General features: G+C 43.6%; 1 protein-coding gene across 1 annotated transcript in view; it reads right to left on the reverse strand.

Moving 5' to 3' along the window:
* AFF3 (ALF transcription elongation factor 3) overlaps positions 1–23285 on the reverse strand; it is a 286394-nt gene that overhangs the window by 26056 nt on the left and 237053 nt on the right. The window contains exons 10-14 of the mRNA XM_074149518.1: positions 22946–23111; positions 14558–15610; positions 11906–12030; positions 7430–7631; positions 4555–4679 (exon numbers count right to left, since the gene is read on the reverse strand). Of these exons, the coding sequence (XP_074005619.1) occupies positions 4555–4679; positions 7430–7631; positions 11906–12030; positions 14558–15610; positions 22946–23111 (1671 nt within the window). The remainder of the gene's footprint in view (positions 1–4554; positions 4680–7429; positions 7632–11905; positions 12031–14557; positions 15611–22945; positions 23112–23285) is intronic.

Raw genomic sequence — 23285 nt, forward strand, 5'->3', positions numbered from 1 at the left:
GTTTTACCTTATTTGGCTTTTTAGATTGCTTTTTTTAATGGGCCACAAGTTGCTTGGGGACATTCTACATGGAAGGCACTGTACAGAAACAGTTTAATTGTATCTCTCTCTGAAAAGGTGAAACAGTTTTATTGAAGATGCCTGCCAGAGAAATCACACGTATCACTAATGGAGAAAGCAAGTGATAAAAGCCTCTTAGATGGCAGAGATGGTGAAAAAAGTAGTTTTCCTTTGACGGTATTCTAGGGTAAAACCAAAACAAGCCAGTTCCCGTTTTTTTTTTTTTGTCAGCATCTTGAGGGAAAATCAGATGAAGATACAATAGTTCTGTTGTAGCTGTTTCTGATTTTATTTTTTCTAATCCAAACAGATAAGCACATCCTGCAATTTCTACTTTTATCAGGCACACTGATACCTTTCTGCCATGTATGTACATGTTTAAACTGCAGAAAAATTGAACAGTTCCAAGTAAATTATAGACGATAAAGTATTTGAAGAGATATGAAGAGTTAGGTAGTATTTCCAAACAGTTTCAAATTTCCTCAGTGGAGACTGTTGAATAAATGTACTGGAAGAGTTAAAAGCATGGAGAGAGGTGGAGAAAGAGGGAAAATAAGGATATATACGCAGGGGAGAGTTTTCTCCACAACGGGCAGAAAAATTGATTACATTTATTCAACTTACATCTCCTTATGCCTGCCATGAATATACACAGAAATTAATCTCACCAGCCTTCTCTTCTTGGCATACGAAACAGTTACATCCTTTTGAAGTCTAGGGGAATTATTTACACCTTACAGCAGGAAACCTGGATTCTCTTTATGAGAGGCTGCTGTCCCTCTAGTTGTCCCTGAGACCAGGTAGTGTGAACAAACCTTACTACCACTATTATTATTATTATTAATATATAATTATATGATACTATTATATTATACATTTGTATAATATTAAATAATAATAATAACAACAACAACAATAACAACAACAACAATAATAATAATCATCATCATCATCATCCCAGTTTTGGTAGAAAGCAGTTCCTGAGGAAACAAGGCTTTTATCCTAGGGTTCCATTAGGTATGAAAGAGTTAGAGAAGTTGTGGGTGAAAGTCTGGGAGTACGAAAGGCACATCAAGGTCACACAACTAACAGAGCTCCAGGCAGTCTGAGGCATAGCTTGAACAGAACCTCTTCTACACTAGCCAGAAAAAAACAGTATTTTCAGGCCAGAACATTACCAGACAAAAAGAATTTGGATTTTCTAGATATTAGGATTTCAACCTTCAGTTTCACCTTTATACCTTATCTAAAGAACACCACATCCTAAATGATCTCCTGAGAGATCTGATTGGTAAGGTAGCGTGGGAAAAAGAACTGGAAGGGAGAGGGGCCCAAAAAAGCTGGGTGGTATTTAAGGATTGCCTCCTCCAAGCTCAGGAGAGGTGCATCCCAAAAAAGAAGAAATCGGGCAAAATAGCCAGTAGGCCGGCGTGGATGAACAAAGAACTGCTGGACAAACTCAGGACCAAAAAGGAGGCCTATAGAGGGTGGAAGCAGGGAAAGGTAGACTGGGAAGAATACAGAGAAGCTGTCCGAGTCACCAGAAACCTGATCAGGCAAGCGAAAGCCCAGGCAGAACTAAATCTAGCCAGGGATGTGAAAAATAACAAGAAGAACTTCTATAGATATATCAGGGATAAAAATAAGACGAGGGAAGCTGTGGGTCCCCTCCGGAAGGAAACGGGAGACCTGGTCACCCAGGATATGGATAAGGCTGAGCTACTGAATGACTTCTTTGCCTCAGTCTTCACTGGCAAGGGCCCTAACCACACTGCCCAAGTCACGGAGGGCAAGAACAGGGGCTCTGGGAATGAAGAAGCACCCACAGTACAAGAAGACGAGGTTCGAGACCTCTTAAAGAACCTGAAGGTGCATAAGTCCATGGGACCTGATGAAATCCATCCACGGGTCCTGAGAGAACTGGCGGACGAAGTTGCTAAGCCCCTCTCCATCATATTTGAGAAATCGTGGCAGTCTGGTGAAGTTCCCACTGACTGGAAAAAAGGGAACATAACTCCAATATTCAAAAAAGGAAACAAAGAAGACCCGGGAAACTACAGGCCGGTCAGTCTCACCTCTGTGCCTGGCAAGATCATGGAGCAGATCCTCCTGAAATCCTTGCTAAGGCACATGGAGAATAAAGAAGTGATTGGAAACAGCCAACATGGCTTCACCAAGGGCAAATCGTGCCTGACAAATTTGGTGGCCTTTTACAATACTGCCACAGACTTGGTAGACAAGGGCAGAGCGACTGATGTCATTTACCTGGACTTATGCAAAGCATTTGACACTGTCCCGCACGACATCCTGGTCTCAAAATTGGAAACTCATGGATTCGATGGATGGACCACTCGGTGGATAGGGAACTGGCTGGATGGCCGCATCCAAAGGGTTACAATCAATGGCTCAATGTCCAGGTGGCGGCCAGTAACGAGTGGTGTTCCGCAGGGGTCGGTACTGGGACCAGTACTGTTTAACATCTTTGTCGGTGACATGGACAGTGGGATAGAGTGCACCCTCAGCAAGTTTGCTGATGACACCAAGCTCGGTGGCGCAGTTGACACGCTGGAGGGAAGGGATGCCATCCAGAGGGACCTAGACAGGCTGGAGAGGTGGGCTCGTGCAAATTGCATGAAGTTCAACCAAGCCAAGTGCAGGGTCCTGCACCTGGGACGTGGCAACCCCAGGCACAAATACAAGTTGGGTGGAGAATGGCTGGAGAGCAGCCCCGAGGAGAAGGACTTGGGAGTGCTTATGGATGAGAAGCTCAACATGAGCAGGCAGTGTGCACTGGCAGCCCAGAGAGCCAACCGTGTCCTGGGCTGCATCAGGAGAAGTGTGGCCAGCAGGTCTCGCGAGGTGATTCTGCCCCTCTACTCTGCGCTCGTGAGACCCCTCCTGGAGTACTGTGTCCAGCTTTGGAGTCCTCAACACAGAAAGGACATGGACCTGTTGGAACGGGTCCAGAGGAGGGCCACGAGGATGATCAGAGGGATGGAGCACCTCTCCTATGAAGACAGACTGAGAGAGCTGGGGTTGTTCAGCCTGGAGAAGAGAAGGCTCCGGGGAGACCTTATAACAGCCTATCAATACCTGAAGGGAGCCTACAGAAGAGCTGAAGAGGGACTCTTTGTCAGGAAGAGTGGTGACAGGACAAGGGGCAATGGTTTTAAATTGGAAGAGAAGAGATTTAGATTAGATATAAGGAAGAAATTCTTTACAGTGAGGGTGGTGAGGCACTGGAACAGGTTGCCCAGGGAAGTTGTGGATGCCCCATCCCTGGAAGTGTTCAAGGCCAGGCTGGATGGGGCTTTAAGCAACCTGCTCTAGTGAGAGGTGTCCCTGCCCATGGCAGGGGGGTTGGAACTAGATGATCTCTAAGGTCCTTTCCAACTCTAGCCATTCTATGATTCTATGATTCTATGATTCTATGATCTTGGGAAACAAACCAGCAATTTTAATTTACTGAAAAGGATTACAAGCTTAAATTATTTTCAGAGGAGGACAGCAGGGGATATTTGAAGGATGTAGTGGATGTGGGGAGGGCCAGGTATCCCTCCAGGTACTCATGCTAACCATTGCTGCTTCCTACTCCTTTGTGATACCTTTATCTAAGCGGCAGTAGCAACGACAGCAGCAGCTGTCAAGGCCCAGGGATGCAAGGCTCCTGTACGTCCTCTCCCCTCTTGCTCCAAGTAGGGTCCCCCTCTCATCCCACCTTGCTATGGATCTGTATTTATTAATAGTCTGATGTGTGCATAATTAATGACAGAGCCCCAAGGGTACTAATAAAGCCTTAATGACCCTGACCTCTCTCATGTGGGACCTCCCCACTCTGACCATGGTCTAAAGAAATCCACTTAAGCTCAGGTCTGGGCCTTCACTCCCTGTCCAACTCCTTGTAAATCTGCCTGTCTTCAGCCCTTCACCGCCACGATTGTGCCCAGCCACGGCCTTCATTGATCTGGTCTCTGACCTGGGGACTGTCTTCCTGGCTGGAGCTCAGAGTTGCTTTGTCACTATGCATGCCTGGCAGTCACCGGGCTATGCCTTACCCTCGCGGGACCTGATCCTGACCTGACTTCCTGGTCTGAGCTTGGACCTGCCTCATCACTATGGACTTGCTCGACGTTGTAGGCTCTTGGTTGAACCTGACTCCACACTTGGGACTGCCCTGCTCCCTTTGCTTGGGTGTTCCGGGACTGGACCCCCAGCTGGCACAGCCCCTGCCCTGTCACACATGTTCTGCCCCTTGGTCCTGGCTTCCTGTCCTTTATAGAACAGCCAGTTCTCACTGCTCTCTGATGACTGGAGGCTTAATGTATGATAAAAAATTAAAGAGTTTATACAGTACGTCTCATTCATGGCTCAATGTACAGCATTACTATAATACTTCTGGCCATGATTCAGCTCCAGTCAGATAAATTGTATTTTTCTGTTTTTAAATGCAGCGAACAACATTGTTTTCTTTATTTTAAAGTCATCTGTACTTACATGTCATCAAAGATAAGCTTCGTCCTTCTGCAGTCCCTGGGTGTGCTGGACAGAGGTGACCAAGACTCTGTTTGGGACTGGGGCTTATTGCAGAGAACATTTTCTGAATTGATGTGACTTGCTTTCTAGACAAAAAACAACAGAGAAGACACTGAGGAATAGGCTACTAACTTCAAAAAAGCAACTAATAAACAACAGAGCATCTTTGCATTGTGTTGTAAATTGGCAGTTAGTTTTCCTCCTGTTTCATCACGGAGTATTTATAACTATGCTGCCACTGATGATAGCCACAAATTCACAGATACTGCTCAGAGCACTTTATAAAGGGCTCGAGTTTCAATGTGATATACAGAAGAGATGGAGCTGAATTATTAGTAACTATCAAAACACTCTGAAACACAGTAAGTGAAATTATTAAATTACTAAAGAATAGATCTGTTGTGGTCATTTAGAAGATCAAGTTATATCTCTAGTCTTCAGCTTCCAAACTAGCATTGTAGCTGCCGTGGGCAGTAGCTTGCCTTGGGAGAGCAAGGCTCACTTTTTTGACTCATTTCACACTGCACTACTGATGTGACTGTGTGGTATGAATTTGTAGCCCAAGGTCCAGTTTTCTTTCTGCTGTAGGTCCCTGATCAGCTTGAAAGATCACTGGTCTGCACCACAGTAGAAGAACATGTCTTTTGGCAGCGTCTCATGCACTCCCTCAGCTGTAGCCCTGCTCTTCACATGGCCTCATGAGCCCTTCGTCCTACTGAGTGACTTGCTGTGTGGGCTACCACACTGGTACAGTGCAAAGCAGAGGGCTCCAGATGATTGCTTTTGGTTGATAACCACTGCCAGAAAACACTGTTCTTTCTCCATCAGGTGACAGCCAGAAACACAACAGGGAAATGGACTAAAAACTCAAATGGATAAAAGCCACTCCCTGGCTTGAGGTCTCTGACAGAAATTTGAAGGACCACTTGGGCATAACAGTTAGGTGCCAGGTGGGAAGATGGGATAAAACAAAGCTAACTTTAACATTTATAGTTCATGAGCTCTCATCTTCTGTATGGCACATCCAGATAAGTTCAGCAGGCTAAAGTTTTCAGATGAATAACAGGATACATAAGAATTTTATTGCAAAGGTTGTTAAAATGTTGACCAAATGGTGCATTGCTAGGCTATGCAGAAAATCTCAGTGAAATGCATTTGCTAAGGGTGTGGATCATAAAGCAATCACCTTTTACTTTTGATTTCCAGCACACTTGCCTGTGAAGGAATTGAAATTGTTTTCAAGATACTCAGTGAAGAATCATATCATTACCATCCTGAATGGGTTATAAACCTCTAAACTTATGTTTTTAAAGTTAAAGTGTTTAAAAATTTACACTTAATTAATGAAAAAATAAATTAATGACTATGGTATGTTAAAATGCCTTTTTATTGGAATATTTCTATGTAATTAATTTTATTGCAATTTACCAAAAGCATCTATGAGATATTCTTGAAACACAATTTATGATAACTTGTTTTTTAAAGTGTCCAAGATTAAGACTATAGTTACTACTTCCCCCTCCATTCTCAAAAAATAAATATATTCAAGTATATATACACATATACTTAACATACACTGGGGGGTTAGTTATGCTCACAGCAGAAGTGTCTGGAAAAGAACTCTGCTACAACTCAGGTAGTTTGTTTGCCTGAAAGCTGCTTAGGCACTTAGACTTTTGAATTCTCTTATGCATCAAATAACAGATACAACAAATAGATACAGGACAAAATATATAAACAGCTTTTGTAGCAAGGAGAGGAGCATGGGCCTTTCTAGCAGCAGAAGAGTGCCTTAACAGCTTGACTAGATGCTCCAGCAGCAGACATCAATATGATGGTACCCAAATTGCTTCTTCTAGGTATTTCACACAAAGCAGAACAGCTTCAAAGGGAGGAGGTCACAATATTCTGCCCTTGTTCTTCTATCGTCAGTGTCCTTTAGGCTGGAGGGTAGGGTTTGATTTTGAGAGGTGAGAGAGAAAATGATGTGAATTCCCTCGATTAGAAGAGCTAACAGGCTCTTTACTCCAGCATTCTAATCACAGAACTCACACATAAATGGGGGCAGCATCCACTTTTCTCTCTCTGTGCTCTAAAGGCAGTGGCTACCACATGGTGCAGTGATACAGCCTTATCTGGAAGCCTGCTCTGGACACATTTAGTGTGAGCAAGATTCTCTGATAAGTATCGGAATACCTGGGCTCTGATGGAGCCGAGTTGTGAGGCTGGTGCTAAGCTGTTCACCGGTGTCAAAAGTAAGTAGAAGTGTCTGACAAAGTTGGTTGTGAGGCATGTAGGAGAATGTTTTTCCTGTTGCTGGAAACGTGCAAGGTCAGGTTGGACGGGGCTCTGAGCAACCTGATCTAGTTGAAGATACCCCTGTTCGTTGCAGGGGGGGTTGGACTAGATGACCTTTCAAGGTCCCTTCCAACCCAAATTATTCTATGATTCTTTGAACTTGTCTGCAGGCACACTCACGGTTAGGCAGCGGCCGAGTAGAAGGCTTATACAGTAGAGGCCTTACGCACCACACTTCTGGATGTAGAGGGCTTGCATCATGCCCAAGCAATACTCTGGAGGCCAAAAGCCATTTGTTTTGGGCCATTAGCTTTTACTTTTTGCTTATGTAGCCTTTGTTATTTGCCCGTTTTACAGCCTGCCCTCTTTCCTCTCTTCTGTACCTTGCTCAACTCCAAACCAGAAAAACTGAACTTACAATACAACATTTATTGTTACAATTTTTTTGCATAACATTCTGCAAAACCATCACAGACTGCAATACAAAGTGAAAAATATACAGCCGGGCTTTATATCGTGAACAACAGCATAAACTTACATTTAAGTCTCCGGGATGTGACTGCGACTGGATTTCACCCTTATGTTTTTTGCTGGAGGAGATGGAAGGTAATAGACTGCTGCCATTAGGTCTGCTGGAGGAAGTTAAATCATCGTTGGAGTATTTGTGTTTTGATGCATCAGAGAGGGGAGAGACGGGTGACCGAAGCATTTTCTCATTTTTATTTATTGGTATTGCCAAGCTGGAAATGGAAATTACAGTAATGGAGTGTCACAAAGCTGGCTTTGAGAAAGGTAAATGTTTTATATATTACCAAAACTTTGAATTTAAAACATGCTGGCAGGATAAAGTCTATTGGTATCTGGAAACAAGCTTACAGTATTGGGACCAAGAATTCATTTACAAATTTGTATCATGTTTCTCCTCTTTCCCTTCAAGGCAAATTGTAATTCTGGAGTTAATATAAAGTCTGTATCAGAGTACTTGAAAAAAAATGCAGAGATAAATGGCCACTTGCTCACCATTTCTTAAGGGATAGCTGGAGACGAAGATTAGGCTCTGAAGTGTAAGTTCAGGTTATGGAGCCCTATTTCACCATTACAGGTGACAATTTATAAGCCATGGCAATAAAACCATATGTGAACTAAAACAGGAAATGTGTTTAAAGATGACTGGCTTGTCTTTGTGCTCAATGTGCACAAAGTGCCTTTGGTAGCACTGTTTACACTAATTTAATACAGATTTTGAAGACAAAGAAAGATAGGCTGGTAGTGCAGACAAAAGGAAACATATGCAAACCAGTAGATGCAGAGAAATGTGAGCTGCTCCATCTTCTGAAGAAGAAAGCTATAACAGAGAGTATTTTCAGCTTTCTTTTATTTCAGAGAAGCTTTGGATGAGAAGTCAGGCAGACCACAAAAATATGCCCAGAAATAAACTTCAGATGCACTAATTTGAAGAAAATATTTAGGTGAAAACCTTAAAGCAACACACTCAAAATAAAAGTTTTTTTTTTTAAGGAGACAGTTTGCATTAAGACTAAAACTGTGATTGAGGTCAGACAGACTATTTTAACACAATACCTTTCCCTGTCACATTCCCCTTTATTCAGCCTATTACTTTTTATGGACAATTCTCACTTCTTTATAGTTATTGTATCAGACAGTATACACTTAATGGAATCGCAAAAAAGAATATGTTACAAACTATACTTTATTTCTGCACATAATTTCATGGAACAGAGCTAATTGAATATGCTCTTATCATACATTTGTCCATTTATCTGGCAAGTCTTTAAAAAACTAGCTGTGAAAGAAGCTATGAATCATAATTCAGAACCTTTCCTGTTTCCCACAGTGTAGTACCTTTAAAACACAATATCAACTGTTTTGCTTTAATGATCAATGCTGTTTACAAAAGCAAGAATCAGGGTGTGCAAGATGGACAACTGTGCCCTTCTTCTCCCCCTAAGAAAAATAAGATCTTTAGCACTATTTTGAATGTGCAGGCTGATGCTGTCATTTCCTTTCCTCTTTTCAAACATAAAGCCATGGTTTGGCTAGCCATATTCATACATTGCTGTCAAAGTGTGTGCCTAAAGCATGCAACAAAAGCCATAGCTCTTTGGAAGTGTACCCAAGCCTCAGAAGCTTGGCCCAGAGCTTGTGAGGAGTGGCGGCAATTTCTAGTTGTGCTGCAGACCCTCTACCTAGCCTTTAGCACATTGTGTAGGGCCCACCTAAATGTATTGTGAGCAGTCAAAGTGCAGCAGCACAACCATCTTACACTGAGAAGCCATGCAGAACAACCTGCAGTGAGCTGTCATCTGCTGGGATCAGGCAGACTGTCCCAGTGAAGACAATGAGGTGGAGGTTGGTCTCTTTTCCCAAGTAATAGGCAACAGGACAAGACGAAATGTGGGCCTCTCACTACAGGAAGGACATTGAGCTGCTGAAGCGTGTCCAGAGGAGAGCCACCAAGCTGGTGAGGGGGCTAGAGAACAAGTCATATGAGGAGAGGCTGAGGGAACTGGGCATGTTTAGTTTGGAGAAGAGGAGGTTGAGAGGGGACCTCATTGCCCTCTACAACTACCTGAAAGGAGGTTGTAGAGAGGTGGGTGTTGGCCTCTTCTCCCAAGTGAATAACGACAGGACCAGAGGAAATGGTCTAAAGTTGCAGCAGGGGAGGATTAGATTAGATATTAGGAAGAATTACTTTACTGAGAGAGTGGTCAGGCACTGGAACAGCCTGCCCAGGGAGGTGGTGGAGTCGCCAACCCTGGAGGTATTTAAGAAACGTGTAGACATGGCACTTCAGGGCATGCTCTAGTGCCCGAGATTGATGGTTTGTGTCTGTTTGTTTGGTGTTTGGGGTTTTTTTTTGGTTGGTTGGTTGGTTGGCTTGGTTTGGTTTAGGTTTTTTTGTGGTTGGACTCGATGATCTCAAAGGTCCCTTCCAACCATGAAGATTCTGTGATTCTGTGACTCTGTGAAATGGCCTCAAGTTGGGAAGGTTTAGATTGGATATTAGGAAAAATTTCTTCACTGAAAGGGTTATCAAGCATTGGAACAGGCTGCCCAGGGAAATAGCTGAGTCACCATCCCTGGAGGTACTTAAAAGATGGGTAGATGTGATGCTGAGGGACAAGGTTTAGTAGTAACTTGGCAGTGCTAGGTTAATGGTTGGACTTGATGATCTTAAAGGTCTCTTCCAACCATAATGATTCTATGATTCTATGACTGTGGCATCTGACATAGGTACAAGATATTTGGGATAACTCTACCTGACACTGCAGCCTTTCTTGTCAAACGGGGCCTTGCTTAGTCTGCACCTCAGACTGTAATTCCAAATGCTCATGTCTGAAAGTGTTTTTGCTCCTGTCTATGCTACCGGCCTTCAGTTGTGCTGACAAAACTGCCAGAGTGGCTCTGCTGGGAGCTGAATAATAAACCCGGGGGAAAAAAAAAAAAAAAAAAAAAAAAGAGAAAAAGGGAAAGAAAGAATTCTGGTTTCAGACAAAGTTTATTGAGTGAATTTACAGGTGACCCTCCAAAGTAGCTATGGTGGCATAACTGGAGGGGTGATGTGCCAGCATGAGCAGCTGCTGGTTGCAAGAAGGACAGGAGGTCCTTAGATTTGCACTGCTGGTTTAGTTACAGCTTCAGTAACCCATCCTCAGCTGTGGGAATATTAGCATTTGGTATCATGTCCTATGGTAGCATAAACCACAGAAACACCTCGGAAGCAGGGCAGACCAGGGAAGAATTAGGAGGCAAATATATACTTAGGACCACCTTCTTTGTTTCTTTAATGTACAGTTGCTACCAGGAGTACAGAATATAATGTCAAGCAAAACACAAATTATTGTCCTGCTTCCAGGAAGCACAGAATTAACCCTGTGACATAGCAAGCTATGACAGCCATGCTATTCTCTGAAAATGAATGCGATGTAAAACATATGACACTGCAGTAACGGGAATGGCATGCCTGCATGCAATCACCCACAGTAAAACAAACTGTTCTGTGTATTGTTTTCACTTTATGAAACATATGTGACATGTCAGGACAAAGAAATTGAACGCATATTTTTGAATAAGCACTATATGCATTAGTTTTCTCCATTATTTTTTCCAGTATTAATGACAAGAATTGCTCAAACTCAACAGCAATGTGTACAATAGAAAAGCCTACTAGAATAAATACAAATATTCTCTAATTTTAGCAGTTTCACCCCAAGAGATACCCTGATACTACCAGAAAATTATTATTTTTTTTTTAAATACTGATGACCAGCATGTACTAAGCAGCATGCAGCTGAACTCTGAAAAGATGCATGTCTAAGTTTGGCTGCTGGAAGCCTCCAGAGAAGCTCAGTATGATTGATCCGACATTGCTAAACTATGCCAAACAGGAAATGTTAAATATTCATAATTTGTTTCATGCCGTCCATCCTTTGAAAATGTCATTATTTTTAAAGTCTGAGTTCCTTGTCCTAAAATACTTAGTAATTACACAGAATAGATTGCTTGTAATCTCAAAAATATTGGATCTCAAATATATTCTGGAACTGAGTACTCAGGCATTGTTATGAATATTTTTCTCAATTTTTTCCATAGAGCCTACAGATAATTTTATTTATACAGTCAAACTTTAAGTTTGAAACTCGTAACACTGTAAGGCTGTAAGATGGTTGCCTATGTGAATTGGTACCTACAACACAGTGTTTGGGAGTATGTCTTGGACAATCTTACTGCTCTAGATATAATTACTGATTCCATGAGCCTCACACTTGAACTCACAACTCCTTTGTGCAATAGGACAAAAATGCAAGTATATAAATGTGTCAGAGGAACTAACTTGTTCATTAAACCAGAAATAAGGGGAATGCAATGGGTAATTTTTCAACATAAAATGTGGTAATTAAAAAATAAATCCTATTAAAGGAAAAAATAACACACGGCATTAAACTGCAACTAGTTGTACAACTCAGCAGTAAATAAGAAGGAAAATGCTTACCTATTTTCATTCATATTGCAGTGATTTGCTGTTGTGATGCTGTGGGCAGAGGCAGCTAATCGTGAAGAGCTCTCTCGCTCTGAGTGAGTCTTCTTGATGTCTCTGCACTCTTCCTCATTCTCACACTGAATGAAGAGAAAAATAATAATCTTGTAGGTTTTGGATTTACTACAGAGCCAAAAGTATTTCAGCAAGTCAGGGTCTGGTATTTTCTGGCATTTTGGTATTAAAGATGACACTTTCTTTGAGCATATACCTAACATGGATCAGAGATGATTGGTTCATACCTTAAAAAAAATAAAATCTAAACAGGGAGTGTGTAAATAAAGGAGTAGACTATAAAACTTGAATTGTTTCCACCATTTCCTCATTTGCACCTTGGGGCATCTTTTCTTTATATTGCCTTCTTTGCCCATCTTGTGTGCGCTTTTCTCTCACCTACTCCTCAACTTCATACCTCCTTTGTCTCTCCCTCTCTTTTCTTGGCATCAGTGACTATGCCTATATTAGTAAATGCCACAGATCATCAACTTGTCCTGAGGCCAACTGGCATGGCACAGCTGACACCCATGCACTCATCTTGCTCCTCCTTCAAACCAGGATATGCCACATTCAGACTGCCTGTTGGGAAGGGGCCATAGTCCGGTCCTGAGTGAGGGCCAGACGCTGTCTGGAAGAACAGAAGTTGACTCAGGCCAAAACCACATTAGCAAGCGTGTTAACAATTAAATGTGTGACTATGCCACTGCTTGAGACTGCACCTTGGCCCTACCTGGCCTACTAATATGAATATAATCAATGTTCCCTACTACTATTTAATTTCATATTATGTTCCTTAGGTTCTATCATCGGCTCCCAAAGGCTCTGCTTTCCCAATCTCCTGCAAAGTCCACAGCCTTTTTCACTTCTAACATTTCTTCAGTTTCCAATGCTGGCTGAGTTTTACTTATGATCTGTTGATTCTGCTGTGTGTATTGCCTTGCTGCACCGCAACACTTTCTGTGTTATCCACTGCCAGTGTGGCTGCTGCTATGGGGTTAACATTGTAGTTTACGCTCCACAGGAGTGAAGCTCTTCTCGCTCCTCAGTGCCTAACTATACTCCTCTGACTCTATTTTGCCTGTCTTCTTGAGATCATGACAGGTGGAAGTGATAAGGACCTCTTTCTAATTTTGCAGTTATGCCTGAAAATCCATTCTTATTAGTCTTATTCATAAAGTATTTTGGGAAGGGGAAATCACATACTCTGAGTTTGTATAGCAGCTGTCCCATCGAGGGCCTTATTCCAGGCTGAGGGGCAATTTGGTACTCCAAGAATGCCTTGTATTTATTATATCACTAAACCCACCAACAACAGCAGTGCTTTAAGACAGAAGAGTAAAAGATAATATGTGCCACAGAAAGTCAGATTAAGCATTTCTAGAATGACTGCATTTATTTTGCTCTTCTATCGTGTCCTTCTGTTTCCTTCTGAGTGTACAGCCTGGCACTATGACACTAGCCTCTCCTATGGCCAAAACCATAAATATTTTGCTTCTGCCACTCTTCTTGACCTGATTCCCTTCATTTTGTACTGTGCAATTACTTCCATGCTACTTCCTAAAGAAAATGCAGACAAACACATTTCAAAGCTTATCAGGGCTCTCTGTCATGGCTCTACTGGTGGTCAGAACAGGGCTGCCACCTTTCAGATATTAAAAAAGAGCCAAAAAATGAAAAAGATAAAAAAGGAAAGACTGCTTTAGATAAATGATCCTCAAAATGTACAGATCCATCTGCACACATACAGTTGCTCAGAGAGTGACAGATGACTGCACAGTAAAACTGTCCAGAAATTGGGCAGATGGCGATTCCAGTTCAGAGTGACTTTTGGGGTCAGATGGGTACAAACAGACCAGAAAGCCTCCTCGGTGGACAGCTGTGTCCATGGAGTGGAGGGAGCTTTCTCCTTGGCACCACCGGTGGCTCAGAAAGTGTGTGGGAGAGGCAGGGAGGAGGGGTGGATGCGACCAGAAGGCTGTGCCCACCTGACTGCTGTGATGGTGGTGCTGGTGAGGGGGCAGCTAATGGACTACACTCCCACTTCTACACCTCCCTGAGAGCCTGGGTAAAAGGAGGCCACTGGGGTGTGAGGGAGGCAGGTTGCAGAGCCAGGCAGGTCCCAGGTCTCTGGAGCGTGTGCCCCATGAAGCCAGGGCTGCCTGTTGGGACTGAAGGGCTTGCCTCTAGTTGACAACCTGAGGGCAAAAAAGATGCTACCTCTCCTTTTTCCAAACACACAGGTATACTGTGCAGACCATGACAAGAGAGCAAATAGTTGTCCCTTTGCTGACCTAAGCATCACCTCCAAATGCTCAGGTTTTGAGAGAGGCCTCAGGAGAGAAAACTATCCAACTTAAAAGGCAGTGCCTTCACTAAAGCATGGAAAGCCATGTGATCTCTCGTGGCCAGGAGTTTCATCACCTCCCAAGATGACATCTCCCCTGGGGCTTGGCTGGTTCCTATGCGGTGAGCGGGGACAAATCCCAGCTCTGAAGTGCCGGCCCGGAGAAGACCGTGCCATCGAGCACTGGATGCAGGTGCAAGAGATGCTTGCCTCCCACTTGCCAGAGGCCCCCCCTACCCGCCCCGATCGGTCCCCCCGAAGCTCACCTTGCGTTTCCTTCTAGATTTCGGTAAACCCTTCTCTGCGGGGGGGTCAGCACTACTACCCTGCGGGAGGCTGGCCGCCTGGTTTGCTCCGGCGCTCATGGCCAGCGGCTCTTCGGGCAAACGCTCTGGAATCCTGGACAAAAGAGCCAAGTCAATGTTGACCCACAGTGACTTTACCTCATCACTGTCTTTCAGAGGAGACAGGAGCTCATTCCTACCGAAAGGAACCAGGGTGTAAAACTGTTCCTCCAGCTCCTTTGCTATTTCACTACTAGTCCTGGCATTAATGGAGCCAAAGGCACTGCAGCCGCTGGGGGGTTTGCTGGCGGCGCCGGTCCCCGCGTCCTTGGCACGCGGCTCGGCCCCAGCCACCACCGGCGCCTTGGGCAGCGGGCGCTCCTCCCGCTCCGACTCGGAGCCCGAGTCAGAGGAGGATGACGAGGACGAAGACTCAGTCTCGATGAACTCCTTAGATTTGGGCGCCGTTTTGCTCGGCCCCCGGGCCCGACGCTTCTCACCGGCTGTGCCCGAGCGGGGCTCCCCTCGGCGATGCCCCGCTCTGCAGCCACTGCCACTGCTGCCGCCGCCAGGCCGGGCCCTCGGCGCCTCGCCAGCAGTGCTTTCCAGAAAGCTGTGGCTCCCGGGGGGCTCCTCCGCCCCAGGGCAATGGGAGATGTCCCCAGCAGAGGTCCTCTCAGCACGCCGCGGTGCCTTCTTCCCTGCTGCCCGCCTCGGAGGCCCACCGTCAGCAGCGGGGGGTGACTTTTGCCGGCCGCCCTTGCTTCCTGGGGCTTTGTTGGCGGTCCTGGGCCGTGGTCCGTCCCCGATGGCGGTGGTGGCGCTGGTGGTGGCACGGCCCTCCCCGCTGCGGTGCTCAACCGGGCCGGCGGCTGGGGTCTTCTCGCTTTCCTGCCGTTCCGCCTTCACGCGGCCGTAGTACGGATGGGCCTCCAGTGCCGTGCCGTCATGGTGGGTCAGGATGGGTGCTTTGTGCGGTGTGACTTTATTCAGCCACTTGTCAAGTTGCCACTTGTTGGATGAGGGTGGCTCGGGCTGAAAGTGAAACAGATGGCAATGAGGTCAGTGCTGAGACCCTGCTGCTCTTGCCCTGACCCTTCCTCAGGGACACTTGAAATGCCTACTACCACAGAGGTTTTCCTCTGGTCAAGGAGCTACCCCCAAGCTGTGGCAACCCCCTGGCCCTGATTGTCAGCCTAGGGTGCCACCATGGTGGCACAGGGGGCTGGACATGGCATTCCCAAGGGCAGGAGCATTGCAAGGAGGTCCCATGCCCAGCAGAGGTGTGCTAATCCTGGGGGTTCAGGCTCTGTTCCCCGCCAAAGCCAAGCTACAGATGGTTTAGCCCTGTGCAGGAGGATGGGAGATGTGGGGCATGCCACGCAACTGGAGATATTTCTGGTTTCTGAATGAGATTGGGAAGGGGGACGGCTTCCGTGATTCATCATTTCTAAGGATGATTAATGAAGTGCTAATGGCACAGGCTTTACTGGGAATGCTCCCAAGTTTCCAAATAGAAGAAAATGTAATGGTGATAGGAAGGGAGGAAAACAAGGCAGGGGTATGGCTGAGGCTAAGGGAGGATAGCTAGTAGAAAAGCTAGGGTTATGTATTTTGTGTCCTATGCTATTGCAATAAATACAAATAGCATTTAAAAAGCATACAAAGAGGCATGTAGTGGGGAGCTGGAGGGCTAACCAGGCAGTTTGTGTAATCTGTCTGCTATCGACGTTATAATCCTGTGAGATCCTACAAACATTTGTTTTGTGGTGGTATTGTCAAGTGCTCATTTTGTGAGTATTGTGTGGCTGTTAGTTTTTCTCTTCATTCCTGTCACAACACGATCAAGTTATAAGACAGCATCTAAAACATAATGGTGTTTGGACAGTGAAGAAGTGGGATAATTATGATTTCAAATGTAACCACAGCTCAGACAATGTTATTTCAGAACAATGCGCAAGTGTCTTCTAGTGCTTCTTGCTATCAGTAATCTGAATGTAGTAAAATGAAGAGGAAAGGCAAAAAAACCCAAAAGAAATAAATGATGGAGTAGATGCCAGCCATAACCTAACCCCACTGAAGCCAATGTGAAAAGTCTCTGAATTTCCTTAACTGGAACCAAAATTTGATCCACTAGGCTATTGCATATGAATAATCAAAAAGTGCGTCATGAGTCTAACATGAAAATGATCAATGTTCTGGAAGAAAGTTTTCTCAAGAGAGAATATCCACAGTCTTTAACTTAAAAGAGTCTCTTACTTAACTCCTTATCTAAAGAAGGTGCCTGAGGGCAACACTGGTTTCCTGCACAGCCAAGGGCATCTCCAGAATCACTCACTGAGTTTTGTATTCATTCTACATGGAGCAAAGGCTCCAAAAGTAAGGAAAAAGGTTAGGCATTGGAATTCATATGATACAAATATTCTCACAAAAGTGTCTAATTTACGCATCATTGAGCTAGCCAATACCTGTGGGAAGTTTGCTGGATTTCCTTAAGTTTATTTTTTTTAAGCATACTCCCTAATATCTTACATGACGAATTTCTTTCCTGAGCTGTAAATCTTGAAAATGGATGGGCAGTATTTCTCTCGGATGAAGACATATTTTTACAACTCTTAACTCTTTATCTAAAATAAACAGCATTTTTTTTGATTGCTGCTGAAAATACAGACAGATTAGTTTTGTGCCATTCATTGTGCGCTGAATTTACTAGATATATAAAAAACGGTTCACTATACACGGAAGTCTTTCCACTGTTCAGGTGTATTTAAGAAAAGGACATACATCAGAAGCATGCGGGGAGAAATATACCTCTGCCCATAAGTACAGGTCAGCTTGAAAGTTCAAAAAAACTTCCAGCTTTTCTGTTGCATCCCATTCTGCCTCTTCATTTACCTTGTAGTTCTTGAAAACAGTGGTTCACAAAATATGGATTTCAAGGCATCACAGTAAACCAGCAGTGATTAACTGCTACAGTGTCATAACTTGGCAATGTGGTACTTTCCTACAGTGATATGTCTGCTATTTAGGCAGAATAACTATAGTCCCACCAACCTATATCCAACTATGAAGTCTAATAAAAGGGTCAGTAATGTTGTCAGCTTTACTAATTTTGTGAGGAGTTTCAGGTCACTTTTTTTTTTCTTAAAGCCTCAACTTTCAGAATCATGGGCTTAGATGCACATCTGGGAATTATTTAAATAAAAATTCAAATCCTTCTGGCTGCTGAAAAGCCCTGAAGAAGCGTCTGCTAAGAAAACCCTTTAAGAAGCATCTGCTAAAAGTAAAAAACCTGCAGTCCATAAAGTGAATTAAAAGAATCCAAATTAAAAAAATCAGAATTTTAAAATTTTTCTTACTATTTTTGGGCCCCAATACAGTTTTGGAATATTTGAGATTCTCAGTGTACCTAAGTGATGCCAATTCACTTTTTGGAAGTAATTTATTCAATTGATTGCTCTAACTGAAAAGTACCGTACTTTGAAATCACTTAAAAAAACAAGGTCCCTTGCAAGACAACAAAATCACCACAGCCAAGAATGAAGAGCAGGCCTAGTAAAAAAAGGCCTTTACATTCCTAACTGCAATTATTTGTGGGAGAAAAAGAAAAACCCTAATTCTTCAGTCCATACCACCCCCCTGAGCAGGTCACATAGCATTCTATGGAAGCAAAGTTGGCTTGCTTGAAGTGGGACATTTTCAGCAGCATGTAAGGATGGAAAAATATATGAGTATATATCCAGAGTGATCAGGTAGCAGAATGGTCTCTGTCCCTTAGTTTTTTGTGTCATGGAAATATGTTGCCCTTGAGGCCTTGAAGAGAACTGGGCAGTTTTTAATTGGGGTGAAGCTGGTTGTGCCCAGATGGGAAGCAGCAATAGGAATAACAGTCATCTGTGGTGAAGCTGACTTGCAATGAAATATGGGTTTGGCATGAAAACCCAAACCAGGAAAGTTTATCAGACAAGGATAGTTCCAGGGACTAATGCACCACAGACGGACACATGTTCCAGGCCTCATCGAGAAACAGAAGGATGCGATACACTTCCTTAAAGATTGTGGGTGGCTTCATCTTTACAACATAGACACCTATATCTGGGCTAGTTAACAAGTTCCTTCTCCAGTCAGTGGACTACTCTTCTAGGGTGTGAAACATTCCTTCTTGAAATAGATATCTGAAATAGGCCAGATGAGCTGGGCCCTAAAAATGTCTATTCCTCTCCACCAACTGTAAAGGGGAGGCTGAGGTGATGAGCAGATGTAGGTATCCTTAGTACAAGTGTCCAAATTTAGGTGGCATGACTCCCACACAGTGCATCTATATATCTCAGATTTCTTCAAGGCTACAAGTGCGACCAGAGTGCACACATCCAGAGTGCAACCACAAGTGGCATGCATCCAAAAGAAACCTTTGTCAAAACATTACCCAGACACACTTTCTGGGGTGAAGGGCTGTTAAACAATGGAAGTGCAATGGGGTCACTCTATGCTTGTTATTAAAAAAAGGCACCAAAGGTGCAGCTAATACAATGGTAAACTTGAAGCATGACACCACTTTCATTGAGAGATTAAAGAGCCTATAATATCTGCATGTACTTAAGCCAGCTGTGGTGTAGGACTGAACTATCAGTCATCCCTGCAGTATACACAGCCTATTGTAAATCCACATACTAATTTATCCCTGTGATAACTTGTTTGTGCTGCCCGGCTATCAAAGACTTCATTCAGGGCAATCCCCATTCAAATGTGGTGCCTTGTCATTGTATTTAAGGCATAGATGATGATGATGATGATGAAGAGGATTATTATTATTATTATTACTACTACTACTACTTTATTGCTACTATTAACACTGCTTATAGCATTTTATCAAACTAGAACTGGGGATTCCCATATATATTTTTTTTTTCTTTTTTTTTTTTTTTTGTGGTTGGACTCGATGATCTCAAAGGTCCCTTCCAACCACAAAGATTATGTGATTCTGTGATATATGTGAACCATTGAAAAAGAGGAAAAAACTTTAATGGTGATGAACTAGTCACAACAGCAGAGGCTGTAAAGGACATTGCATCTGGTGCATGGGGCTGGCGGGGCCCAGGACAGGACACCTCTCTCCCTTCTGGCCTGCTTACTGTTGACTAGCCACTGATGCTTTGTTCTGTGAGATGGCTTCTCTGCTTCTTTCCTGCCCATTCCCTCCTCTAGTCCTCCCTGCATAGTGGGAATTCCCAGCTGTCTAACCAGATTCAGCCTTATTAAAGGTCTGCAGGATAATTCAATGGAACAAAGAACAAACAAACCAAATTCTTAGCTTTTGAAATGTAGCTCTTTCTATGGACTTGACACCCAAGTTTTTTTTCTACCATCTGAAATAATTGCAAGGACAAGACGTCATTGTTTTTGAGTCATCATTTATGACGTTAATTAAGGTCATGCACAGAATTCATGACTTCAGCAAAGAAACAGGAGATAGAAGCCTCAGTCCCTTGTTCGTAATTTCAGGTTTGGCAGTCCACAAAACTGTAACTACTCACATTAATGTCTGAGGCACCTTAATTTGTCCACCTCACTGAAACCAGTCTGAATGTTGTCTCCTGCTCTAGCTCAGCCATTATTCTTAGTTTACTGCAGACATAAAGTGTAGACAGCTGAGCTAGTCACTACAGGCTCTAAACAGTCAATGGAAAGAAACAGACACTTTTAGGGTGCAATTCATCTAATCTATTTTATATGTATGCTTTACAATGAGCTGCTTTTACACTCTAAGAAACTGTATTTAGACACCTGAGAACAACTCAAAGATTTCAAAATGAAATGAGGAAAAAAATACAGAAGAAATGAAACAGCAATTGAATTTCTATATAACCTCAAATGCAGAAGGCACACTGTCCTAGAAATAAAAATCTTTCAGTATATGCATATAATATTTTAGATTATGGAAAAAAAAAAAAAAAGAAAGAAAAAGAATGATGGCCTCATAGTCGTCTGCAGATTTCCATATTAAGTTACTCCCAACCTGGAAATATGGATACCCTGCCGAGCATTGTGCTGTAGTACTCAAGTTCATTGTACCTGAATTTATCCGTTTATGCTAAAGCAAAAGCAGAGATGTATTGGCTTTTTCTATCTTATCCAAGAGAAGAAATTAATTTTAAGACTAGGACTTGAGTCCACTACTTAAGTTTAGGTGTACAGGTCCTCCCTTTAAAGAGCTTCCAAGGACCTGTCCCTCTGCATTTACTGGATAAGAACATGGCATATACTTTAGAAAGGGGCTTCACTGGGTTTGTAAATGTAAGTTAAAGCATTAATACAAATCAGACAGGACTTCCAGTCAGAAATATCATACAGACATGTTTTGAACTGGTGCCATCAGTCATATGATGGGCCTGGGAAAGCACTGGCCCTTAGGGCAAAGCACAGGTATCCTACTTCCCTGGGACACCCTGACCCTGTCCACCTGTGGCCTCTCTCACATCCCATCAAGGCATGACCTATGAAAACCACTGCAGCCATAACATTTTTTGAGTCATTTACATTTTCATATATGCATGTTCATACAGTCTGCCCTAGAAGGCAAACCACACAAATATAATGCAAAGAGACAAGCAATCTGTTGGAGCAGTGCAGCTGTTTCATGACAATGATCACCGATAAGTCAGGCTCTGTACAAAAGTATTTCCACAGATCTCAAGAGGATATCTATAAAATGCTTAAGGGGAGGCACTTCGTCCACGTTTACATGACTCAGTCCCTCGGTTGACTTCATGAAATCCATGACCTGCCTCAGTTAATTAACTTCCCGCATTCCCTGAGGAATCACCGCTCTTGGGTCCAAGCAGCACAGGTATCTGCCTAGATAGTAAACACTCCGCCCTTCCTGGGTACTATGCTTCTCCTCTTTTTATCTCATATTTCCTTCCCCTCAACAACGGTTCCTTCTCTTTCTTTTCTTTCACCTTCTGAGATCCTGCAGGGAGAGGAGAGACCAAACGTGAGATCTCTGCACTAACTCCAGCAGGGAACCAGGCAGAGAGAGACCAAGGTCTTAACGGGTCAGATGAGAGAGCTCAGAGTGGGAAATAAGACATGGGGTAGCACAGGGAGGGCAACAGGGAAAAAGAGACTGGAAGGAAGAGAATAGAGACGAAAGGAAAGAGAACCAGAGAAGGAGATTTAGGGAAGGGACAAAGTGAGAGGAAAATTAACTGGAAATGGATCTGAAAGTACTGTGAAGGGAAGACAGAAAGGAAGATAAGTGTTAAATAAGGAACAAAAGTGGCAGAACCCGAGAAAAATATATTCAAGATGTTTCCGCGAGTGCTGCATTTTGCCTGATAGGAAACATGGTCCCAAATAACAAGGCAAAAGATGAGGAAAGGCTTGCTGGTTATTCAGTGTAATTTTTCAGGGTGAGAGAATAGGTGAGGCATAGTTTTGGGGGGAGGAGTCTGATGATTGGATGCTTTATGTGGAGTAGGAAAATACGCTGACTGTATTTCATGTGTATTTACAATCTTGCTGCTAGATTTTTGAATATTTTTACATACATTAATGTGTGTGATGTGGATGAGGAGTTCATGGTTTTATACTAAAGCTGTGTATGACCAAAACATGTAAAAATGTCGATCCTGGCAGAAAAGCAGAGCAGAGAAAGCAGCCTTGTCGTGTCTGTTGAGCACTCTGCAGAGGTGAAAGCAGAAGGTGGCACAGCACTGGCAGTTTAATTGTAATTTGGCTAGGGCTTGTCTACATGTGGAAATTTTCAGTACCAGCTTTCCCGATGACAAGTTTGGGCTTAATGTTTTGCACCATGAGTAATTCAGTTTAGTCCATTTTGGAGGTGGATTAAAATAAATCACACAAAGGCAGCACTAGCAGAGATTAATTCACTTAGAGTGAGGTGAGCGAACTGCGTGAGTGAAAAACAACTGTTTTGCTTAAAAATCCACCCTCAAACTGATTTTATAATAGCTCCCCTGTGTAGAGAAGCCTTTAGTTTCCTTGCAGTGCTGGGAGCCCACATCAGGACTTACGCACTAAGCAAGCCATTGCTATGGAGGCAGAGTTGCATAAAACTTCAAGCAAGCTGTGAGCCTTGCAAGGCGCTCCACTCATCTCCAATTTGAGGAAAATATCACAGGGTTATTTCTTCCTTCATTTTTGTTTCAAATGCTTTAATCTGCCCCAGGATCTCCCACCACTTGCATTTCACAGCATGCCAGGAGGAGGATCCCTGGGCCTTTCTCTTCCCTTTTTTTTTTTTGTGCATCTCCCCACAGCCTCCTTGTGTTGGCTTGGCAGGAAAAAGGTCTGAGTGGGTGTAATAATGGATTGCTGCCCTAAATCATAAAGAGCAGAAGCCCTTACCTCTGGGCTGGAGTAATGCGAGGGCTTGCTGCCGTCACTCTCGCTGGAGCTGCTCTCGCTCTCTGAGTCAGACTCCGAGCTGGTCTCGGATTCACTGGAGCTGCTGCTGCTCGACCCCTTGCTGGAGAGTCCTGAGGCTCGGGCGTTGGACTGCGGCACCACCAGGCTGCCAGCCCCACAGACAGCCCACCAGGGAGAGGGGAGGGAAGAGAAGAAAACAAGAACATAAAAAAAAACACGTGTAAAAACCATGGTGTTTTAGGGAGCCTGCCTCTCTGAATGCCTGTGAGCTTGTCTCTGCTACTTATGAATGGTGAAGAGAGTTAAACATTACATTATT

This window comes from Numenius arquata, chromosome 1 (genome assembly GCF_964106895.1).
Source record: "Numenius arquata chromosome 1, bNumArq3.hap1.1, whole genome shotgun sequence".
NCBI classification, from domain to species: domain Eukaryota; kingdom Metazoa; phylum Chordata; class Aves; order Charadriiformes; family Scolopacidae; genus Numenius; species Numenius arquata.